Source organism: Squalius cephalus, assembly GCF_949319135.1.
Source record: "Squalius cephalus genome assembly, chromosome: 14".
In the NCBI taxonomy this organism is placed as follows: Eukaryota; Metazoa; Chordata; class Actinopteri; order Cypriniformes; family Leuciscidae; genus Squalius; species Squalius cephalus.
The window spans coordinates 15,091,765-15,116,746 of record NC_137135.1 but is presented as its reverse complement, the minus strand read 5'-3'; the positions used below and the strand labels follow the sequence as shown (position 1 = coordinate 15,116,746).

The following is a 24,982-nucleotide window of genomic DNA, read 5'->3' as shown; positions in this document are numbered from 1 at the left end:
TGTGTGTGAGGGTGTGACGTGTAATCAACTTCATCATGGAGAACACCTCAGCATCACATCCTCTAGACACTATAAGTAGATTGACTGATCAGCGCTGAAGTTATGAAGACCTGCATCTCAGCATCTGGACGCCTCAAGAGGAATCAACATGGAACCAAGCATGAGGACTTTCTTGCTCTTGGCACTGACACTTGTAGCCATTAATGGATCAAAACCTGCAATAGAGAAAATTATCTTAAGGGAAACCATAGAGAGCGTGGAAAAGATCCAACAAGACCATTCAGACGGGTCACAGAAGGTAAGAAATCAAAGTTGTGGTTTTGGTCATTTTGGTTTTGTTCTGCAACAGCTCTTAAGAGGCAAAAAAAAAAAAAAATGATTCAAAAAGTCTAACAACGTTCAATCTTTCTCCCGTAGATTCTTGCCCAATATGTGCAAGTCATATTTTCAGGCATACACTGCTCTGTAAGTTGAATTTTATATCAATCTACAGTATTTAAGAACTAATGTTCATGATGGTAAAAATATTCAAATTCAAAATGACTTTTTCGGTTATATAGAAGGAAAACCTTTGCCAAGCAGAAATGGTCCTGAAGAACACACATCTTAACCTCACCGTGCTACAGAAGAACACATATCTTAACTACACCATGCTACAGAGGAACCTGTTTGCCTATGCCAACCACACCAGGGTAAGTCATCGCCCAATATTCATTCATTGAATTAGATGATAGACAACAGATCATATTTATAACCCTTACCAAACTGTGTCTATATTATTGAAGTAGCACTCTGCTTAAACCAATGCTGTGTGCTGATAGTATTAGCATGATTCTCACACTGTAGATTTTTCCATTGAACAAAAATAACAGTAACAAAAAAGCCAATAAAGGTAGTCATTTACCTGCTATCAGTATTCGTTCTGCCCCTATGGTAGCACCAAATGGAACTCAATTAGTTAATAATTCTGTAAAAAGTGATCAGTTGACTTTACTTAAAAAAGTGAGGAAACCTGTTGCCTTAAAATTATTAAGTAATAAACTTCATGCATAATTGAAAAAATTAAGTTATCAGGTTCACATAACTTATTTTTTTCAATTACGCATGAAGTTTATTACTTAATATTTTTAAGGCAACAGGTTTCCTCACTTTTTTTAAGTTAAGTCAACTGATCACTTTTTACAGTTCAAAGTATGAACTATGCCTACACTGTAGATATACTTATTTTAGACTGCTTAAAGAAAAAGGTTCAATGTAATCTAATATAACTGAATGTGTTTGTTTTTTCTCCACAGCACCGGAACTGTAGCATTCCAGCTTCAGCCAAACATCCAATGAAGGAATTTCTCATAGAAATCAAAAAATGCTGCCAATATTTACTTAGTAAAGTACATCATGTGAAATGACCTTAGACTTACTGCTCATGCTATATTTTTGTATTTGCTCATATTTATTGTATTTATGAATAAAAATATATGGTGAATTTTTAATTTGGAATTTGAAATGATTACTTTAAAAAAAAAAAACAATGCTACATTTTTACCTTGTAAAATAATTTAATAATTTAACAAAAAACAAAACTGTAAATGTAAACATTTTTACATAATACATTAGACTAATGGTTTTACTACAGTGCACAATGGAAATACATTACAATTAGAGTAAGCTAAGCTAATGGCAAGGGGACATGGCATGCACATTCTCACTAAAAAAAAAAAGTAGCATAGCTTGTGTAGATGGAGCTAAAGCAATTGCACGCTGCCAATTTTATAAAACATTAAGATTAGATTGGCTTCTCAATAGCATATTACCTGATGGCAAGCGCGTCTCTTGTGTCAGACCAATAAGCTGCTCAACACATGCCAGCACAGCCATCAGTGTCAAGCCGAATATACAGTAACAGTGTTTATGTTAAGGTGAAATGTGCCTTTTGGAGTGCTATCATAATGGACATTTTACCGCAAACTATCCTCACCTAAACCCAGCTTTGGAGCAGCTCTGGAGTTTCACACATGATTTCTTTTCATCTACACTTAAGTCAAAGTGCCTTTACGTCACAAGAATCAGTATTCCCTAAGACATATACTGGACTGGCCTTGAAAATGCACAAAATATAGTGGTCTTCATCAGACAAAAGGCTCACTGCAGCAGGGATTCAATCACTGCCTCTGGTTTGGAGGAGCGTTTCCTTAAAAAAAAAAAAGAATAAAATAAATTATACTTTCATTCATCAAGGGTGCATTAATTGATCAAAAGTAACAATGAAGACTTTAACATTGATACAAAAAAAATAATATTTCAAATACATGCTGTTCTTTTGAACTTTCTGTTCATCAAAGAATCCTGAAACAAAAAACATCACGGTTTCAAGAAAAATATTAAGCATCATAACCGTTTTCAATATTGAAAATAATAAGTAATGACAGCTGAAAATTCAGCTTTGTCATCACAGGAATGAATTACATTTTAATATTTAAAGGGAAACTAGTCATTTAAAATTGTAATAATATTTCACAATATGACTTTTTTACTGTATTTTGATCAAATAAATGCAGCCTTGGGGAGCATAAAATACTCTTTTCAAAAACATAAAACTGAATTATTATAAAATTTGACTGGTAGTGTAACTAAATATATAAAATGTAATATTACTGTTGTAACTGTCTATTTTTACTATTTTTCTGCCTGTGGTGACACTTTACAATAAGGACTAATTAGTTAACATTAGCTAACAAACTAACAGTGAACAATACTTCTACAGCATTTATTAGTTAATATAAACAAAGGTTAATAAATGCTCTAAAAATATGTTGTTAGTTCATGTAAGTTACAGCATTAACTAATGTTAATGTAAAGTAAATAAAGCAGTCGATTTACTATTTATTAATTACGGTTTATGATCAAATAAATGCAGCCTTGAGCATAAGAGACTTCTTTCAAAAACATAAAAAAAATCTTACTGACCCCAAACGTTTGAAAGGTAATGTACAAAACGTGAGATGTTTGACTCGAGATCAAACCAAACACTATTGTTAAAGCTTATATTTTCTTTGGATTATTTAATTTATTAATAATAATAATAATATAAAAGGAAAAAAAAAGTTTTTGAATCACTTTTTCATAAAAATATCATTATATATCATTATGGACACAGAATATTGAGATATACTTCATGCTTATAGTGCCCATTTCAACAATGAACTAATCAATTACAAAGATTCGCTATACGATCAATAAGTTATGACGACATCTTTTTTTATAATTTATATAAGATGCAACAATTTTTTTAAAGTTAATGTAATTTAAGTTTAAATTACTTAAAAATCCAAGTTGATTGTACTTGAACATTTAAGGCAGCAACTTTTTTTTTTTTTTATAGTGCTGTACCTTTAAACAACATCTAAAATCATACAGCCTAGCATCATGCACTAAACTAAACTGAAGGATTATTTAATTGTAAATGTTGTAACATTTATATTGTGACTGTGCCTCTGTTTGTGCAAAGGTGTGAACCACAAAGTAAAAAAAAAAATAAAAAAAAATAAAAATAAAGCATAACACCTCACCTACGACTAGTTTTCGGCCTGGACTTTCCGCTCTTTGATGTCCGAGGCCTTTCTAGTTTCATTAGGGACTGTCTCATGCTCTCCTCGGTGTATGCCAGATAAACATGGGAGAGGTCCACTTCAAATGGCTGAGTCACGAAAGAGGGACAGAGGACAAAAATTAAACATGAAAAGGGAAGAGCATGCATCATGTGTGCCTCTGGAAAACATTCGATCTGAACTGACACTTACATCTTTTTCTTTCTTGTCTGACACAGGTGTCTGTTTTCTCATGTTGTTGCCTGTATAGGCCACGCATTTCTACAAAAATAGCAAATAGATCAGCTGTATTACACGTTTTCATTGCTCCCAAACATCATGCCAGATCGGAGAGGATCGCAGAATGAAATGTGTTCAAGAAGCTCACCAGCTGCCACTCTCCAATGTCCTCATTCCAGTGCACATAGTTCTCAATCATCTCCTGTACACAAGACAACAAACAAGATGTCGTTTGCACATTTTTATAGTAGGGAACCTGAAACGCTGAGATAAAAATTAAGCTAAGCTCAGACGCTCTGCATATTCTTTTGGGGACGTTTGAAAGTCATGTGAATTTCACCTTTTACAGACGGTAAATGCTTAAAGTTAAAAAAATCCTCATTATTTATTCTGTCTTCTTTTCTCTTAATGTCTTCCTTTTGTTTCACAGAAGAAAGAAAGTCTTTCTTTGAAACGAAATGAGGGCGAGTAAATGATGACACAATGGTAATTTTTGAGTGTACTATCCCTTTAGAACTTTCTGCAGTTTATTTGCCAGCTCAGTTTTGGCGTTTTTGCCTTTGTAGTGCAAGAGCAGCAGTTCACACTTTATATTATCAGCAAAAATATCAGACTAATCTGATTGCATGTTAATTCATGCATGTGCTACGCCCTGAAGCGCTGTTAGTGCAGGAGAAAAAATAAATAATGCCGCCTTCTACAAATATTGAAAACTAGAGTAGTACTGTACAAAATTATGCTGTAATTACTGCAGTGGTCATATATATACAGTACTGTGCAAAAGTCTTGGGCACGTTAGTATGAGAAGAAAATGTTTTTAAGCCAGTTGTGTATATCTTTTGCTGTAATGTTTCAGTAGGAAATATCAGTTTACATTCCCAAACGTTCACTTTGCCATTAATTGTAATAATCCAGTGAGATTTGAGTCTGACAACAGCTGGTATGTTCTGATCTCACCATCATCGAGTCTGTCTGTGATCACATGAAGAAACAGAAAAAACTGAGACGGACTAAATTCAGAAGAACTGCGATGCTGGAAGAAACCTGCCTGCAAAGCTACCTGAAAAACTATGTGCAAGTGTACCTGGACAAAAGCGGTTTTAAACAAAAAGGGTGGTCACACCAAATATTGATTTAGTTAATATAAGTTAATTAGTAAAAATCTATTTTTGACATAAAGCATCCTGACTTTTTTACACAAGTGCCTAAAACTTTTCACAGTACTGTAGCTTTGCAGATAGGTTTCTTATGTGTATATATGTAGATGCTTTAGATGTATTGTACATTCTTAGTTAATGTTAACTAATGTAGTTAACAAATGAAACCTTATTATATAATATATATAATGTGTCCCTGTGGTTCTTTACAAAAAAAAGTTTTTTTTTTAATATGGTTGGAGTAGATATTGTGGGAAGAGCAGTTAACAAGTGTTCAGCTTAAATGTGAACTCCTTCAATCATGCCAGCTTTCACTGTTATTCTAAATTATGTCAACAATAAAGAATGAGTAGGTGTGTGCAAACTTTTGACTGGTAGTGCATGTGCACCAGCACAAATATAGACCTGATATTCCTGAGGAATAAAATTATCAATGATGAGCATCTGCAGACGCAGCTCTCGGCTCAGCTGCCGGATGTTTTCCAGCAGACCTTCGATCTCCCTGTGATGCTCTTGCTGCAGATCAGCCATCTGAAACAGAAGAGACAGAGTACTTCAATATCATGTCAACTATGCTATTTGAAAGCACAAGAAATGTACCGCACCTCAGATTTTGCTGCCATCAACATGGTCCACACTTTCTTCAGTTTCTTGGTCTTGCCTTGAGCCTCTTCTTGTAAACTGGTGTATTTCTCCTCAATGTCCAAGCGCTCTTGCTGTTTTAGAGACATTTGCGACCATGATCCATTGTGAGATAAAACTATACAAGAATATTGGTCAAGAATGAATCTGCTAAAGTCTTATCATCATCTTTACCTCCTTTTCTTCCAGTTCTCTTCGGAGCTGCTCAGCCCTCTTCCTCCTCTCCTCCAGTTCATTGTTGGATTCTTCCAGAAGCTTCTCTTGCTCCTCGGCCTTAGCCAGTAAATCAACCCCGCCAACAATAACCCTCTTTTCCAGAGCAGACAGCTTCTCAAGTAATAAGTGATGTTCCTGTCTGAGATACAGAAAATAATACAAAGCATGACACCATTATACTCATATGGTGTGTTCACACCAAACGCGATGTGTATATCCGCATCGCGTTACTCGCTCTAGATTACTCGCGGGATGTCTTTCTTGTTTTTCGCGTCACTCGCGAATAAAAACATCCCGCGAAAAGGAGTGTGTCATCATCATCAACAACAACACAATTTCTTTCTGCCATAATTTTCCCGTCATGTCTGAAATAAATGATATTGCTGCTCTCTACTTGTTGTGGAAGTCCCAAATACGGAGGAAAGCCAAACGCCGACGTGTCTGGGTTCACAGCACCATCCAGAGGCGCACTCAACTCGGTGAATTTCACCGTCTTCACGCGAAATTTCCGCTCGAGTTGAAAATTTTCTACTTGCTCGGAAGACGCGATTGAGGCGATTATCGACCTTTCGCGGCAAACGCGTTGCCCAATTCGCGTAATTCGCGCCGCCCGGTGCGAATTCGCGTCTATTCGCGTCTTTGCATTGACTTTGTATGTAATCTACTCGCGCAAATAATTACATTTGCGTTTGGTGTGAACACACCAATACACCCATTATATTATTATCTATGCCAGTGTTTCTCAACCGGTTGGTCGCAAGACTGTTTTGAGTGGGTCATGGAGTGTGTAGTCAAAGAAACATCAACAACAGTGATTGTAAATGTTTTTTGTTTTTTTATGCAAGACTTTTATTTTTAAGGATGTGTGTGAAAGCGGTTGACTGTTCTGTCATACGCAGTTTAAGTGAGAAAAACGCGTTGTCCTAAAATGTTACAAAATGAAAAATCCTTACCTCAAAAAAACAAAAAAAATCCTGTCAGGCGCTATACTGTGCTCGCAGTGCGTGCAAATGTGAAAGTGTGTCCTGTAAAATCACTTCACTATACTGTTGTAAATTACGAGCATGCACCAATAAATTACATAACTGGTACATCATGTGTTAGCTGGGAAGGATTTGCATGCAGGTATGATGTTTACCCCTTTCATCAAGATCAGTGTCCATTTGTTTTATTAACCGTTCATTTTAAAATTGTGTATTTTCCATCGTAACTGTAGTTTCTGTAACCCTATTGAGCACTCGTTCAATGATTTGTCACACAGTATATCATCTTACTGGGCTTTGAGAAGGTCCTTCTCTCTCTTCTCAAGCTCTGCACGTGCTTTGTTCCTCTCTTCCTCCTCCATGTCCAGCTTTGCCTCCAGCGCCTTCCTTTCCTCCTCTATTTTCGCCTGCATCTCCACCATCTTGTCAGGAGACACCTTCTTCCTTCCTGAGCATGACATTCAGAAAAGATATAAAAACCTCAGCAGAAACGCTTAGCACAAGAAATAACATCACATCAGATCAACATCACATCAGAACACCACAACCATTTTGTAGCAGCGATCTTGCCCAGCTTCATCCCAGTTTCATTGTAAGCTGACTGACACTGCTCGCACAATGGAAGGAGAGCTTTTCATGGAAGGAGAGCTCAATTACTTACAGAGAGGCTTTAAAAGCTGCTAGATCTGCTTATTTTTCAACCCTATTAGAAGAAAATAAACATAATCCTAGGTATTTATTTGAAACAGTGGCTAAACTAACGAAAAATAAAGCTTCAAGCCCAGAAGTTTCCAAGCAACACAGCAGTAATGATTTTATGAACTTCTTCACTTATAAGATTGATAATATCAGGGACAAAATTATAACTATGCAACCGTCTACTACAGTATCGCATCAGGCAGTGCATTGTAGTCTCCCTGAGGAAAAATTTGATTCATTCGTTACTATAGGAGAGGAAGAATTTACTAAACTCATTAAATCATCTAAATCGACAACATGTATGTTAGACCCTATACCAACTAAGCTACTGAAAGAGATGCTTCCAGAGGTCATAGATCCTCTTCTTAATATCATTAATTCATCTTTGTCTCTAGGATACGTACCAAAAAACTTTAAGCTGGCTATGATTAAACCGCTTGTTAAAAAACCGCAACTTGATCCTACAGAATTAGTCAATTACAGGCCGATCTCGAATCTACCTTTTCTGTCAAAGATACTAGAAAAGGCAGTATCCTCACAACTGTGTTCCTTTCTTGAAAGAAATGATATCTGCAAGGATTTCCAGTCCGGATTTAGACCGTACCATAGTACTGAGACAGCTCAAATTATTCAAATACAAATTATTTGCTCTTATCATTCGATCGTGGTTGCATCTCGCTATTAGTGTTACTCGATCTTAGTGCTGCATTTGACACCATTGACCACAACGTTCTTTTAAATAGATTAGAACATTATGTTGGCATTACGGGAAATGCACTAGCATGGTTTAAATCATACTTATCTGACCGTTATCAGTTTGTAGCAGTAAATGATGAGATGTCTCATCGATCACAAGTTCAGTATGGCGTACCACAAGGCTCAGTACTAGGACCGCTGCTGTTCACTCTGTACATGCTACCATTAGGAGATATCATTAGGAAACATGGAATTAGCTTTCACTGTTATGCTGACGATACTCAGCTCTATATTTCTTCAAAACCTAACGAAACTTATCAATTCATAAAATTAACGGAATGCATAGCAGATATAAAAAATTGGATGACTCGTAATTTCCTACTTCTAAATTCTGAAAAAACAGAGTTTCTAATTATTGGACAAAAAACTTCCTCACGTAATAACCTAGAATACTGTCTAACACTTGATGGCTGCTCTGTTAAGTCTTCATCGTCAGTTAGGAACCTGGGTGTGCTCTTTGATACCAATCTTTCATTTGAAAGTCACGTGTCTAGTATCTGTAAAACTGCATTTTTCCATCTTAAAAATATATCTAAATTACGCCATATGCTCTCATTGACAAATGCGGAACAATTAGTTCATGCGTTCATGACCTCAAGGCTAGATTATTGTAATGCTCTACTGGGTGGTTGCCCTGCACGCTTAATAAACAAACTACAGCTGGTTCAAAACGCAGCAGCTCGAGTTCTTACCAGAACCAGGAAGTATGACCATATTAGCCCAGTTCTGTCAAAACTGCATTGGCTCCCTATTAAACATCGCATAAATTTTAAAATATTGCTGATTACTTACAAAGCACTAAATGGTTTAGCTCCGCAGTACTTGAGCGAGCTCTTAACGCATTATAGTCCGTCACGTCTATTGCGATCTCAAAATTCCGGCCAGTTACTTATACCTAGAATATCAAAATCGACTGCTGGCGGTAGATCCTTTTCTTATTTAGCACCAAAACTCTGGAACAGTCTTCCTACCATTGTCCGGGAAGCAGACACACTCTGTCAGTTCAAAGCCAGATTAAAGACACATCTCTTTGACCTAGCATTCACATAATACATTATAGACTTCTATAATTTAATGTTAGGCTGCATAGATTAGGTCAGCCGGAACCGGGAACACTTCCCATAAATCCTGATGTACTCGTTACATCATGAGAAGAATGGCATCTACGCTAATTTTAGTGTCTGTGTTTATCCCGAGGTTTTCCTGCAGCCTGCCGGATCCAGGCCGTATCCAGATCTGACGAAGGACCTTTGCCTGGACCGATGACAACGCAGTGCTGAAGTGCCAACTAGTCTCTCCCTATGGAGGATCCCTCTACCACTATACAGATAAGGCGTTGTCGGGAAAATTCGTTTCGCGTTCCTACCCCAAAGCAACAAAATAAAATAAAATTCTTTATCAAAATTTATAAGGAAAGACAAGTACTTTGTTTAGGCTTGGCTTGTAGGGAATTCCAAACCTGCGTATATTCAAACGCACATAACTATAGAACCCATTCTAAATGCGCATGTGAACGCCATCAGTATTTCTCACAGCTTCGCGTTTAAAGTCTGTGTAGAGGGAATGGTGTCGTCTTAGCGGCCCCTAATTTAATAACAAATGATCGTTGCGACGGAAGCAAATCAATCAAAACTAACTTTAGATGGAAAATAACTTAACTCTGCTATAAAGCCAAAACAATCTCTGTTACCTTAAATTATATGCTTATCTCTGTAAAGCTGCTTTGAAACAATCTACATTGTTAAAAGCGCTATATAAATGAAGATGACTTGACTTGACTTGACAAAAGCACCATAAAGCTATACAGTATTCTGTTTGCACAGTAAACTTATTGCTAGTTCAGACATTTTTCACATGAGGTTTTCAAAGGTTAATGACAAAGTGATTAACTGCTGTCATGGGTGAATCTCACAAAAAAAAAAAAATTCCAACCCAAAAGTAATAAATAAATTATATTTTATATTAAGAAAATGGATCCTGTATTAGTATTACTAACAATTTCATGACAGGTTTTGAGACATTCACTGGAGGCTGCAATAAACATCAACACATTTTTCTCATCCTCAATGTTAAAGTCCCCCTGCAGTCAATCATTTTATCCCTTAGAACACATCTTTGATAATCAAGATGACATTTTTTTTTCTGTGAAAATTTCCTCGTGCCTGAAAATAGCTTGAATTTAACTCTGCACCCTTGCTTAATTTAGTATACATGGAGCCATGAATATGCAAATTATGCGCAAATTATCCCTATGCTCGAGATGACAACACGTGACGTTCTATTTGGATGTCCTCGGACTATTCATGTCCTCGGACTGCGAATGGGTTTCCATGGTGACACTATCAACGCTTAAATAAATCTGCAGCGGTCAGGTGGTACAAGTAAGAGCTCAGAAAACATCTTACAAGCTGTAATTACGAGCTCTATGAGGACATGAATTCTTTTCACAAGCTGAACCTCGGTAATTTCAACATTAAGTCCCCGCCTCTACTCAATCACACCAGCTCAGACTACCTGATCCACTGTAAGGCAAGGCAAAGCAAATGTATTTATATTTCATACACTATGGTAATTCAAAGTGCTTTACACAAAAAGGAATTAATCACAATTTTTACAATTAAAAACACAAAAAGGAATTATAAATCACAAAATAAAAGCAAGGGAAATTAAAACAGTTCTAAAAGGAATTAAAAGAGATATAAAGATGATACATAGATAAAATTCTCATCTGCAAAACACTTCAGTATCAGCTCCCAGTTTTACTCTGAGATTTTCCTGTGGTGATTACACTGTGTCTGTAGTAAACGCTGCACAATGGCACGTGGAAATATTGGTTTAATTCAGCCATATATGTTTGAACCAGAAACGGATTCAGAAGAAAAGGAGAGCGAATTATAGGGAGTCGTCTACAAGTCGATGTATCAGAATGGTAATGTGTATCACTCTCGGTAACACTTTATTTTACAGTGTCCTTGTTACATATGTTACATGAACAAACCGTAGTAATAACAGTAAATAATGTGTAATTACATGGAATTAACCCTCAACCAGAACCTAATCCTACCCTAAACAAGTAAGTACATGTTAATGTTTATTACTCAGCACTTAAACATAATTACACAGTAACAATGACACCTTAAAATAAAGTGTAACCTTACTCTCTAGAACATCTGACACATAATAATTGATAATTACACACATTAATTGATATAATGATGACTACATTACCAAAAAGCTAATGTGTTGGCGGTAGGAAAGGGGGCATTTTCAAACCATATTGGTACGTTTACACGACAGCGACGTACAAAAAATGTAAAAGTTATTCCTACGCGTTTTTTCTGCATACAGACAATGTCGTTGTCAAAACCATCCCAGTTCACACGGATCCGTGAAAATGACTAAAGTGCTGTATTATTCATGCCAGGCCTGTAGATGGCGATGTCAAGAAACACTACATACACCTATAGACCAGGGATGGGCAACTTCGGTCCTGGAGGGCCACTGTCCTACAGGGGCTGCGTTCCAGTCCAAAATGGTCATGCCCTTCACTTGCTAACTTCCCTCCGTCTCGTTCACTCGGATGTACGTCACTGCGAGTGCCCACTACTGGCGGAAACTGCAATGGGCTGAACTGGAACATTCCTAAGCCCTTGATCACTTGGAATCAGCTTATGTAGTTCATTTATTATTTAATTTTTTTTTCCTTTAAGAATTTGTTTAATGCAGCATCCAAATGTTTATAGGTGTGTTTGGGTTGTTTTAAATTAAAAAAATTATAATTAATATATCATAGAGTTGTCTGTTGTGGTGGTGATTAGACGAGATATGTGGTGACGTCACAATCGTACTGCATTGTGGGACATATAGGTGCCTGAAGTGTACATTTGAAGTAGACTCGCTCCCTCGGTCAAAATCGAGGGAACGAGGGTCTGTCCATATAAACTTCCCTCATTCACTTCACGAAGTGGAAAGCACTTCAAAATGGCGGCGGGGATTCCTCCAAGGGGAAGTGCTTAGGGAAGTTTGCAAGTGCGTGTCTGAAAGTGGACTGGAAAGCAGCAAGAGTTTAGCTTCAACCCTAATCAAACACACCTGAACAAGCTAATCAAGGTCCTCAGGATTACTAGAAAATTACAGGCAGGTGATTTTTTCAGGGTTGGAGCTAAACTCTGTAGGACAGTGGCCCTCCAGGACCGAAGTTGCCCATCTCTGCTGTAGACTGAACACGTAATCCGCATAACTACACAGATTTCCCAAATTCACTTTTTTTTCTGTTTACACAGAGATGGAAAAAAACAAGCACTTTTGAAACCCGCTTTCAAAAGATTGCGTTTTCAGGCTCCCACAACGCCATTGTCATGTAAAAGAACGGCCAAAACAGTTTCAGGTTTTTGTTAAAAATGGCGTCGTGTAAACAGTCTTTGGTTCTCTGCAGTTTTAAGGAGAAACTACTCAGCAATGACTAATGAATTTGCCAATTGTTTGTCTTAAACCACATTAAAATCACCACATAGACATATAAACAACATTAAAAGCTTGATTTTCATTTTATGATTTGATTAATTAATTCTTACATAAAACATAGTATAGTATAACATTACCCATCTCAAGTCATCTGAACAATCTCACCTTCCTTTCTCAAACACATCCCATTTTAAATTATTTTCAATTAAAACCCAACACAATTTTGGCAGGTTTCATACATTTTTGATGGTCAGCAAGAAGCTTTAATGATCTCAGAGCATTTGTGACTGAGAAAGGAGCAGAAAAATAAGATTCCAAAGCTAAGCACTAATAAGATGATGATAGTTTGCATAATGTGTCTATGGCAAAGTTTTTAAAGTGACATCCACTAATGATGATTGAATTCAATTTCTCACACTTAATTTGAAGACTTTGGAAAGTTTTTGTTGTGGGACAGTAACACAGAGTTCTAGAGTCTATTTCTAGAGTTTGGAGGTGGCGGGAGGTTGGATTAGAGAAGAGATTATGACACCCAAGCCCATTGCACAGTAAGAGAAAAAACACAAGCACATATCATATCATCATCTAAATGTCTTTTAAAGAGGAATCAAATCTGCGATTGGGTTGGAGTGAAATGACACATCATTAGGCTGATGCAGAAAAACTGAGGTGCACCAGAAAGGAAGACGATTAGCATGAAGTAATCAGATGTGAGTTTCAGTGAGAAAGTTGGTGCCTGTGATCCATTTATAGAGTTCCTGTCGGTAGAAGTATAGTGTCCTATATTCAGCTCCTGCTGTGTCACTGAGTCTGCTGCTACCTACTGATTCAATTTACAACACATCTGTTTTATGGCACCTAAAATAAAGGCTTGACTGGTGAATAATTTAATTCATGTCATTTATTAAACGTTATTAGAAGCTGGGTATATTTTATGATTAGCAGCGGGTGCCACATTGGAGCTTGAGCATTCAAGATTAACGCAAGTTCTTTATATTTAATTTTCATTGTGTAATACGCATTGCACAGTGTGTGCCATCTGAGGCTTTGAATACAGTTATGTACACTACTGTTCACAAGTTTGGAAAGAAATTAATCCTTCATTCAGCAAGGACACATATTGTGATAGAGAGCTGGAGTTGCTTCTCCATCCCTCAAAATTGTGTTCTTGTTGTTCTTTATATCTTGCACGTTATAATTGTTCATGTGGGTTTTTACTGTTTTATGTAGAGTGTGCCTAACCTCTAGGTATGTGTACACCCTGGGAGGTGGGGAATTGCTCATTTTAACTAATTTAAGAAATATCAGTTGTGCAAATGACAATATTTGTTTTTCTCTTGCATGTATTTACTGATTGTGTTTAAACTCTTTGCCTTAATCATTGAGGGAACTTGCTGAAATGTATAGAGAGACAAGAGTTAGTTTTACAGAAAATGGTATGTTCCAATTACCTAAAGGCGGGAAAATTGTGCATTTAAGGGTGTTCAGAAGTGACGGACGGCTGGTGTGATTTTCCTTGTGACGGCTCGGGTCTCTATCACACACATTAAATCGATCAAAAGTGACAGTAAAGACATTTATAATGTTACGAAAGATTTGTATTTCAAATAAATGGTGTTCTTTTGAACTTTCTATTCATTAAAGAATCCTGAAAAAATGTGTCATGGTTTCCACAAAAATATTAAGCAGCATTTCAACATTGTTCAACACATTGATAATAATAAGAAATGTTTATTGAGCAGCAAATCAGCATAGTGTGTATTTGAGAAAAGTGATTAAGGGAGCACAAAAGGTGGGAATAACTCGCGGTTTCCATGTGCTGCTCCATCCATCTCTCCTCAAAATGCCACAAGGCAAGCTAAGATGCTCTTTGGATGATTCTCAAATCATGCTGGAGAACATGATCATCAGGTTTACCCTGTGCAGCGTGAGCGCTACTGTCATTAAAGCAGACCAAATACTAAGCCATCCTGATATTCATGTTTATTTTTCAATCCAGCTTTTCACTCAAATTGAGGCTGATGATAGTCTTATAACAAAAATTGCATTCATCTGCATTTTCACCAGTGGTCCCAGGCCTCATTGCCAGGCATTAACTGTTTTCGCTCGTGACGCACAATGAAACTACGTCTGCCTGATCTGATGGTCTAGACAAGCAAACCAAAGCCACATTGTCTATTCCTACACTGATATGTTGTGATATCCAGAAATTTCAACCTAGATTGACGCCAGGGGATGTGCAGTGCATCAGAAGGTTTATAGACATAAATTCAAAAAGGTTTTATAAATAAACTTGAAAGAAAGTTTAACCTCTTTATGTTCTGCAATAAAGCAACATTACCCAATGAGGTCAAAGACAAACACATGAGTTTGTGGTAAAAAGCCAAAACCACAGACTGCATCATCTTTCTAAGAGACCTCTCTGACTAATGTTGTCCAGTCATGAAGTGGAAAAATGCATACCTCTTCGTTTCCTGCGTCTCTCTCCTCCCTCACCAACTTCATCTTCACCTTCATCCATGTCATCTGATCCACTGCCATCAGAACCAGAGATCTCCTCACCTGAACAGTAGTAGCAAAGCATTTCTCAGCACTGAACATGTATAAATTCTCTGGCTCTGTACCAAACCCTAAAGGGACTCTAACTTTGATAAGTGCATCTTTCTTTGTTCAATTCAGTCAAAGAAAGCAAAAAAATTAGGCTGCCTTTCAAGACACCATCTTTGGTCAAATTCTAAAGCAAAATAATGTTTTATGAAAGTTAATAAATATTACTTTTCTTTATATAAATTTAGTGAAAATAGTACAGAAAACATACACAATCATTCAAAGTTTTTTCTTTGCAAGAAATTAACAACAAGGATGCATTGAATTGATCAAAAGTGACAGTAAAGACATGTTACAAAAAAATGTCTAAGTAGTACAACTTTTTATAATATTGATAATAATATTAAATGTTTCTTGAGCAGCAAATCAGCATCTTAGAATGATTTCTGAAGGATCACGTGACACTGAAGACTGGGATAATGATGCTGAAAATTTAGCTTTGACATCACAGGAATAAATTAATTTTTTTTATATATTCAAATAGAACAAATTATTTTAAACTGAAATAATATTTCACAATATTACAGTTAAATATAATTTTACCAACATCACCAGCCTTTAACTAATCAACATGCTAACATAAAACTCTATTAGAATCAACTGTGAGTGTTAATTGGGAGTCTTATGCACCTCATGTGTGACCGTTAGAAGGTAGTTCCCAATGAAGACAACTTTGAAGCTCATGAGGGTTTAGACCAGAGGAAATGAGTCACATCCTAAAGACCAACCCTGACATAAACACATTACATAGAAGAAACTGATGTGTGGTACCTTCTTCCAGTTTTTTCTTGAGCTCTTCAATTTCCTTCTGAAATTGGCGCAACAGTGCATCCTTGGGGTCCTCATTAATTCTGGCCTTATTCTTGATATTTTTGGCACGGTTAGCATAACGGAGAGTACTGATGGTCTCATCGTAGTTGTAATCTGCTGGGCCGATGTTAGCACACTGTAAATGAACAGATCATCAAAACAGAATTATACTGTCTGCAGTACTTTGACTGAAATCACATTCATTTCTACAGAGTTTTAATCATAACTAGTAGAAAAAGCTCATAACTGTGTGCACATCGACTATCGTACCATCATGGTTTTAGAGTTTCCTCCTAGAGAGTCCTGTAACAGTCGGGTGAGTTTTGAGTTCCTGTAGGGCACGTGGGTGCTTTTCCCATCCACTAGTGCAGAGATAACATTTCCCAGGGTGGACAGGGACAGGTTGATTTTTGTGGCTTCTTTAAGACGTTGACCTGTGGCACCTGTTTTTCCTTGTCTTTCAGATCCCTGAGCAATGAAACAATTCAGTAACGGAAAGGAAACCAAAACACTAAAGTTTATCCACATGACGAGGGTCGCTTACCGCAAGGTCGACCAGGTGTAGCTTGCCCATGCGCACATGTTGATTTCCATCTACACCTTTCTCACTGCACTCAATAGTTATGGTGAAGATGGCATGAGAGCGAGAACTGTGCTCGTTCATATTAGTCGCACCCACAGAACCTGGACAAAGACAAACAACACAAATTTTGGTGTAAAAAAAAAAGGCACTGAACCCAATGGCAAGTAAAGTTGACCCTCGCTCTAATATTCTCACTTTATTCAACACATTTTTCTATATTACGATTATTAGGGGTGGGAATCTCTAGGCACCTCACGATTCGATTCGATTATGATTCAGAGGGTAACGATTATCGATGCATCTTTTTTTTTTTTTGTGACAACTTGGTACTTTTAAAGCAAAGTATTTATGATGACACAAAGAATTTACTTCCAATACTTCCTATATTCATTTTAGTGATTCATTGAGGCTGAAGGAAATGCAAATTCACGGCAGTAGAGTAAAGGGTGTAGCTCAAACAAAACCTAACAGCTGTGCTGCAAATCTGAATCACAGAAGAATAGGACGCAGAAGAAGAAAGTTCAACACTCTTTCTTTAAAAAAAAAAAAAATGAAACAAACGTGCTGTTTATATAAGTAATCCACTTGAAACATTTGTTGGTTTGAGCTATTTCAATTACTCTGGTTTGATTTGTTCATTGTAAACAGCTGAAAGTCTGTAAATTTTGCCAATAAACCTGATTTGACATGGAAGTTGAATAATTTCGGTTACAACTGTACGTAATCTGATTACGTAACTCACATTGCTTGTAATGCGTTACCCCCAACACTGATTATAATTACTCATTAAAATTCATTTTAGATTTTTGCAACCAATAAAGAAAAAAAGCAGTCATCATGCTCATGGCAAAACATACACACATAAATATTACATATTCATACCCACATTTAAGATATATTTTAAAGACTTTACTTATCCAAATCGAAATATGACTTTGCATTCTGAAAACAAACTAGTATGTTTCATTTATTCAATAAAATAATTAATATATACTCACGATTTTTGTGTCCAAGGGTCATAATCCGATCCATATCGTCAGCATTGTTTACCACATATCCAGAAAGATCCTTGATATAAACTCCTACATCAGGTCTCTCCTTGACCTGTATTATAAGTTTAGCATTCATTATTTGCATTTGTGGCCTTTACAATTCTGAATTTAAGTTGCACAACAAATTGCCTCATTTCATAGAGCTGTAGTTAAGTCAGACTTCCTCAAAAACAATGAAGTCTTACATTCATAAGGTTACACTACCATTCAGAAAGTTTAGGGTCTGTCAGTTTTTTTTCTCTGAAAGAAATTAATATATTTATTCATCAAGAACGCGTTAAATTGATCAAAAGTGACAATAGACATTTATAATGTTACAAAATATTTATTTCAATATGCTGTTCTTTTGAACTTTCCATTTATCAAAAAATCATGAAAAACATGGTTTCCACAAAAATATGAAGCAGCAAAACTGTTTTCAACATTGATATTAAGAAAAGTTTCTTGAGCAGGAGCATTTCTGAAGGATCATGCGTGAGGACTGGATTAATGGCACTATTGCTGTTTTACTCTATTGTTAACCAAATAAATGTAGCCTTGGTGAACTTAAAATGTATGTTGTTATTTATATAAGCCAGTGTTTGTTGACTAATTGTGGAGAAAAATGCTGAAACCATTGAAAAGCTAAATCCAAATTAAATCCAATATAGAGAAATATTTAATAAACAAACCAGCAAAGAGTGTGCAATTATCAAATTAGTTTGAATTATCAACTTCTGTTTGACGGGTTTAAATTCAGTGGAAGTCGGTGCTGTTTTCTGTAGTATTCTGTGGGGGCAGATTTCACACGGATGTATGCATTAGTCGAGTGCTTCATGACCAATATTTGGAATGTCGGATTAATGGCACTCCTATGAAGTGCGATGCTGGGGGCCCCCCAGAAGCAGGACTGAGAAACGCTATCATCTCAAGCTCTCAACTTTCAGATATGATGAAATATGTTGGTTTCTCACCTCCAGCCTCTGCATCTGGTCCTTTCCTAACAAGTCTCGCACCTCCTCATTGTATATTTCCAAATACGAAACTCTTACCAGAAACCTGTGGTCAGATAACACATGTCAGCAGAGTTTATCTTAATACTGGTCACACCTCTGAGAAGATGGATCATAAGAAATCATGAGAATTCATTAATTCAACACATTGAATAAACATATTAACCCCTCAACCACAGCACTCAAAAACAATCCCCGTCTCACCTGGTGTCTCCTTCTGCTTTTGCAATGTGGCCAAATACATGAGCAAATGAATTTGGAATGATGCCTCTGAGTTCAGGCACTGCCCTGACACCCTCCATGGTGAACGTTTTCCCTGTGCCTGTCTGACCGTATGCAAATATGGTTCCTGAAAAAAGAAATGAATCATCATTTCATACTTTGCAAAAACAGCCAAATAGATCAAAACTTGGCAATCTATGCAATAAATATTTATATTGTCTTTTACTTACCATTGTAACCCTCTAAAACTGAATCAATGATGGGTCGAGCTGTTAAATTATACACATCCAGCTGTTTGCTATCTTGTCCGAACACTGTGTCGAAGGTGAACGTCTTTGGCGGCTCACTAGTTATATCAAGTTTGTTCACAGTAATGGTCCCTCGGATCTCGTCCACAGTGACGGCCTGCTTGTGTGCCATCATCTTCTCCTTCTCGTTGAGGGGTCGACATCTCACCACCACCTTCACGTTATCACTCACCTCCATCTTCTCCGGTTTATCCAGCTTGTTACTCTGTACAAATACAAACCAGTTTAAAAACATTAGGGCGGGACTGTTTGTGTGGAAGTCGGACATAAACGTGAAAATTCATCATAAAAATATTTGATAAAAAAATGTGATTGTAATCGATTTTGTAAAATCTAAACTATAAATAAAATAAACTGACAGTTTATAGGTGCATTCACACCTTGTCGGAATTACCGTAAATACGAGATTCTGACTTGTAAAAAGTGTTAATGTCTTCCTAGAACTCCTAATTTCAATTTATAAACTCTGAATTTGTACCATATGACCGCTACACCACCTGACAACAGCGGATTCATTTTAACAGCTCACGGGTTGCCATCCCGTAATTACGGTAATCAAGACATGGTGTGAACGCAGAATATGACTGCCCCATATGGCCTCGTTTACACTGCAGGTCTTGATGCCCAAACCGTCCGTTTACACGTTCTTTCAACTGTGACCCATATCCGATTCATGGGTTTACACTTGCCATACTATCTAACATCGGGCATGCTTAAAGGGTTAAATTCTCTTGCACAGATGGGCGGACTCGAAATATGCTTGATGCTAGCTCTGCGATATATGCGAAGTTCGCCAAACATCACCATGATTTTGAGGCGGAGGAGGACGAAAAGTGCCATCATTGCACATATGATTCAGTTATTGTGTGTGAGAGAGATCTCAGGACTGGTGGGAGCATACTGGCTTTAAATATTGGCTTTAACGAGAAGCAGTGGGTCTGAAATTTTGTTGTGTACGACAATTTGTTGCGTCAACGTTTTTTCACATTCATCTCCTACGATGACACAACGTTTCGTCGGGCCATCCGTCCCTTTGCAGATGCACGTCGGGGTTTCTCTAGTCATTAAACCGCGGAGACGTTGCCTAATGCCTCAGAAAATCCGATCTGCCATTCACTGAGGCCTTGGTTGTGGCATCATTTCTAACAATTTTGTTTTAGAAGAAATTTTATTGAATGCTGCAGGGATAACGTTAAAACCCAGAAGACTAATTCACCACTGGTTCCCTCAAGATTTTTCCTATGGGGTTTTATATAGGGTTTTTTCAATTCATGAACAAAATAAGGTCTGGTAAACATAACTTGACGATACTTTATATTCTAGATACTTATTAAAAACATACGTTTTTCTAAATAAAGATAATAGCTTCGCATTCTTTTTGATATGGGTGTGTGTATTATTTACGCTGTTGAGCAAAACTTTCAAGTATTGTCAAGTTACATTTACCACAGACCTTATTTTACTCATAAATTGAAAAACCTCATTATAAACCAGTGGTGAATTAGTCTTGCTGGTTTGGACATCATCCCTGCAGCACTCTATTGTCAATTCTAAGTTACCTTTGTTAAAGTATAATTTGTCTATGTCAGATATTACAAAAATGTTGGAAACACTTTATAATATGGGAGGACCAATATGCATTAATTCATGCTTAAAGGACAAGTTCGGTATTTTACACTTAAAGCCCTGTTTACAGATCGTTTCTGATGAAATAGAACGGTTAAGATTAAATTTTGGACAAATGCTGCTGTCCCGAGAATTTTAGGTTTCTTTCGCTTTCCCCCCCACCAGTAGACTGGGTGTATAGGTGCACTGGAACACTCCTTCCTAAAACACATTAAACTTTCGTTTACAAAGACGTGAAACTCACCGAGTGAGGGGTCAGGGGTATTCACTGATATGCTCACACAAAAATCGCTGCAAAAGATGCTTTCCAACAGGTTTTATCGTAGTTTTTGTCCAACTCCATTGACTTGTATTGGATGTGCTGTGAGGTACGGTATTACTCCGCACCGGAAACTGAAATGGGGTTCAGGGGTTGTTTTCTTCTTCTTCTTGTTGTTTTATTTTTTTATTTTTTTTACGGCGGATCGCAAACAATGAAATGCCAGTGGTTTGCTTGAAAAGGTGCATTATCGCCACCAACTGGGCTGGAGTGTCTATTATTCAAGCTCTCAACGGAAGAAGTACGGGTGTGAGGCGTTTGGAAAAATAGGTCCACAGTTTTACAACGAATGGTAAAACACCTGTTGGAAAGCATATTTTGCAGCGATTTTTGTGTGAGCATATCAGTGAACACCCCTGACCACTCGGTGAGTTTCACGTCTTTGTAAACGAAAGAAAATGAAAGAAACCTAAAATTCTCGGGACAGCAGCATTTGTCCAAAATTTAATCTTAACCGTTCTATTTCATCAGAAACGATCTGTAAACAGGGCTTTAAGTGTAAAATACCGAACTTGTCCTTTAACAAATTCACAGATAATCTTGAGTTAGCATATAGGCCTAATTCATGAAGAACTAAAACATTCATTAATGATTGCCACATCTGCAACTAATAACGAGTCTATCTGATTAATAGATTAAGTCATAGGCCTATAACAACTCTTATTAATTAAAAGTGTCGATCTTGGATTAATTCCATATTTAATATCTAGTTTTAACTAATAGTGTAAATTGATGTTTAGAAAACAGTTCCGGTTCTTGATTCTGATTGGTTGAGCCGCGTTCGAAGCCATTGTAAATTGCGCTACAAACATACACCTGTGACCTCATTACATCAGTAGAATGTAGTACAATTTAGAAAAACAGCTAAGGCTGTTTTAGGCATCACGCATTTGTGACTAATACCTAAAACGCCATGTGACAATTACTGTAGGCTCGAGATGACAACACGCGACGTTCTACACGAACTGTTCACATCCTCGGACTGGGAATTATGCGTTTCAACACTATCAACACCTAAATAAATCTGCAGCGGTCACGTGGTACAAGTAGGAGCTCTCAGAAAACTCCCATCTTACAAGCTGTAATTACGAGCTCTACGAGGACGTGAATGCTTTTTACAAGTTGAAATCTGGTAATTACGGTAATTACAACATGGCGTGCATGCTTCAGTTAATTACCACAATGGGTCGAAGCCATGCTTCTCAACTTCCAGCTGTCAGTTTTGAATGAATCACGAGCTAATGATTTGCAAATATATCAATCTTCATTGCTGCATGCACACTCAACGGACACTTTATTAGGTACACCTTTCTACCTGCTTGTTTACGCAAATATCTAATCAGCAAATCACATGGCAGCAACATAATGTATTTGAGCGTAGAGATGGTTAAGACGACCAGCTGCAGTTCAAACTGAGCGTCAGACTGGGGAAGAAAGATGATTTTAGTGACTTTGAACGTGGCATTGTTGTTGGTGCCAGACGGGCTGGTCTGAGAAACTGCTGATCTACTGGGATTTTCAAGCACAACCATCTCTAAGGTTTACAGAGATTGGTCCCAAATAAAAAACATATCCAGTGAGCGGCAGTTCTGTTGGAGAAAATGCCTTGTTGATGCCAGTCTGGTCAGAGGAGAATGGCCAGACTCGTTCAAGCTGATAGAAAGGCAATAGTAACTCAAATAACCTCTCATTACAACTGAGGTCTGCAGAGGAGCCTCTCTGAACCACAAGAAATAAAACTTGTGCACTCAGTTTGCTGTTCTTAGCTGACAGGAGTGTCACTGGTGTGTCTTCTGCTGCTGTAACCCTTCTGCTACAAGCTTCGACACATTCGTGTGTTCACTGTGCAGAGAGGCTCTTCTGCAGACCTCAGTTGTAATGAGAGGTTATTTGAGTTACTATTGCCTTTCTATCAGCTTGAACCAGTCTGGCCATTCTCCTCTGACCTCTGGCATCAACAAGACATTTTCTCCATCAGAACTGCCGCTCACTGGATATATTTTATTCGAATTTAATCCTCTTTCGCGTCTCCTGGCGCTTGAACAGACACATACATATGCACACAAAATTATGCTAAAATGCCTGTCTCGCCAAGTATTTTCATAAACACAGTCGGTTATGTCTTGAGTGAATGTAAACAGCTGAGAAAGAAATCGGATCCATTCATTAGGTCTTAAAGCGACAGCAGCCATAAATATCTGCTGTGTCTATTAATGTTAATCAAACAACAAAACAAAGTTGTTGCTTTAACAAAGATTAATCTATATTAAATATATACAGTGAACACTATAGTGTTATTTTACATTTAATGAACACATTTCTGTACCTGAATCCTAATATTAGACCTTACTTTATTTATAAATTTGTTATATTGTATTATGCTTGTAATTTGTGTATTTGTTCTTATTTTATTACTGACTGTTCACTAGTCTTTAAAAACATGTAATTATTAAAAGCTAGATTTTTGCTGTGGTACTGAAGTACTTAAAGTGGACTTTAGGCAATAAGTGAAAAGCAAAGTTACATTAAACCCAACATTTTTTTGTTTGTTGTTGATCCGAAAAATTATCCGATCTGTGACCAATATAATCCAATGATACCTTACACCACTAGTCAGAATTTGGCATTAACAACATAAAAGAATGGATCCATCCTTCCTTGTATCAACGGTTCAGGCTGCTGGTGAGGTAATTGGTGGGGGGTATTTTCTTGGCACACATTGGGCCTTTTCGTACCAAATGACGACCAATATGGACCAAAATATCTGAGGAATGTTTCCAGCACCTTGTTGCCACAAACAAGACAAAAGAGGCTCCAACTCGGCTCTAGCAAGGTGTACCTAATAAAGTGGCCGGCCAGTGGGTGTATGTCCACTAAGTTAGTTGACAAATAAACTAGTGAAACTGTTCATTGTTTTATAAGAGCTTTTTTTTTTGTAAAAGTCACAGAGAGAAAAGAGCCCATAAATAAAGAAAGACCAAATTAAGGTATTTTGACGTGAGCTATGGTTTCTCTTGTAATATTAACCTTTACTGTAAAGGTCACCGGTTGCTGATGTCTCTGATAGGTGGGGTCAACGCTGTTGCTAAGCAGCGGATATGATCGGCCTGTGTCGAGCTAACGGCTAAATTAATCGACAACAAAAAGGCAAATTCATTTTTACACTTAGAAAATCCCTAGTTATCTGCTGTAAGCGGGTTTTTAATTATTTCTCATGAATCCAAACGTGAATCTGACTAGTTGAGAGATTTAACATCGTAAAATCCCTTAAATTTGCTATGATGCTAATAACTAGCAGGCAGCTAGTTTGTTGTGCACAAAACCACTCTAGCCATTAAAAGAGACAAAATCATCACATAAGAATTAAATGCATCATAGAAGTAAACGATAACGACGAGCGCGTGTTAGAAAACGCTGTCAAATAACAGTCCGTGAATATTTGCATGAGATTCTGGTTGCAAAGCGAAGGAATGATGGGAAGGTGGGGCATAACAACACACATATTACACAGCGATAAATACAGATAGGAGATATCAATCTTACCGGCATGTTAAGATGCGGATATATGGCTCTTTATTAAGACCTTAATAAACGCGTTTTCTGAGGAGTGACACTCGATGAGCTCATTCGGGTGGATGTTGTGTTTTTCCAGTGCCGATCCCAACCTCAACCTGCCGTGCCCAGTGATGCGGTTACTAGACATGCGCGAGCGGCAATGCGCG

At 37.2% G+C, this 24,982-nt stretch overlaps 1 protein-coding gene and 1 long non-coding RNA gene across 3 annotated transcripts in view; one reads left to right on the top strand and one right to left on the bottom strand.

The window, feature by feature from the left end:
• The window catches only part of LOC307171022, an 824-nt gene extending 205 nt beyond the window's left edge, over positions 1–619 (top strand). The window contains exons 1-3 of the long non-coding RNA XR_013823476.1: positions 1–298; positions 418–465; positions 561–619. The exon at positions 1–298 is cut by the window's left edge and continues 205 nt beyond it. This is a non-coding gene — a long non-coding RNA (uncharacterized lncRNA). The remainder of the gene's footprint in view (positions 299–417; positions 466–560) is intronic.
• Positions 620–1,541: 922 nt separating this feature from the next.
• kif3a (kinesin family member 3A) lies at positions 1,542–24,981 on the bottom strand. 2 transcript variants are annotated; one of them, XM_079892385.1, is made up of 18 exons: positions 24,804–24,981; positions 19,238–19,520; positions 18,990–19,134; positions 18,747–18,831; positions 17,740–17,845; positions 16,703–16,842; positions 16,429–16,626; positions 16,120–16,294; positions 15,205–15,303; positions 7,114–7,270; positions 5,798–5,978; positions 5,587–5,697; positions 5,387–5,512; positions 3,973–4,026; positions 3,798–3,866; positions 3,567–3,694; positions 2,307–2,343; positions 1,542–2,188 (listed from the first exon to the last, which is right to left on the bottom strand). In XM_079892385.1, exons 1-17 carry the CDS (start codon positions 24,807–24,809, stop codon positions 2,334–2,336), a joined length of 2,073 nt encoding a protein of 690 aa, XP_079748511.1. In that variant the 5' UTR covers positions 24,810–24,981; the 3' UTR covers positions 1,542–2,188; positions 2,307–2,333. The 2 variants fall into 2 exon arrangements, with proteins under 2 accessions (XP_079748511.1, XP_079748510.1); XM_079892384.1 differs by lacking the exon at positions 2,307–2,343.
• Position 24,982: the final 1 nt, after the last annotated feature.

Bases quoted from the DNA above. Each gene is read 5' to 3' on its own strand.
- kif3a (XM_079892384.1), bottom strand. The intron at 17,846-18,746 runs GTGAGAAACCAA...CTTATAATACAG, and splicing joins ACCAGATGCAGAGGCTGGAG to GTCAAGGAGAGACCTGATGT. The intron at 16,627-16,702 runs GTAAGCGACCCT...TTCATTGCTCAG, and splicing joins TACACCTGGTCGACCTTGCG to GGATCTGAAAGACAAGGAAA.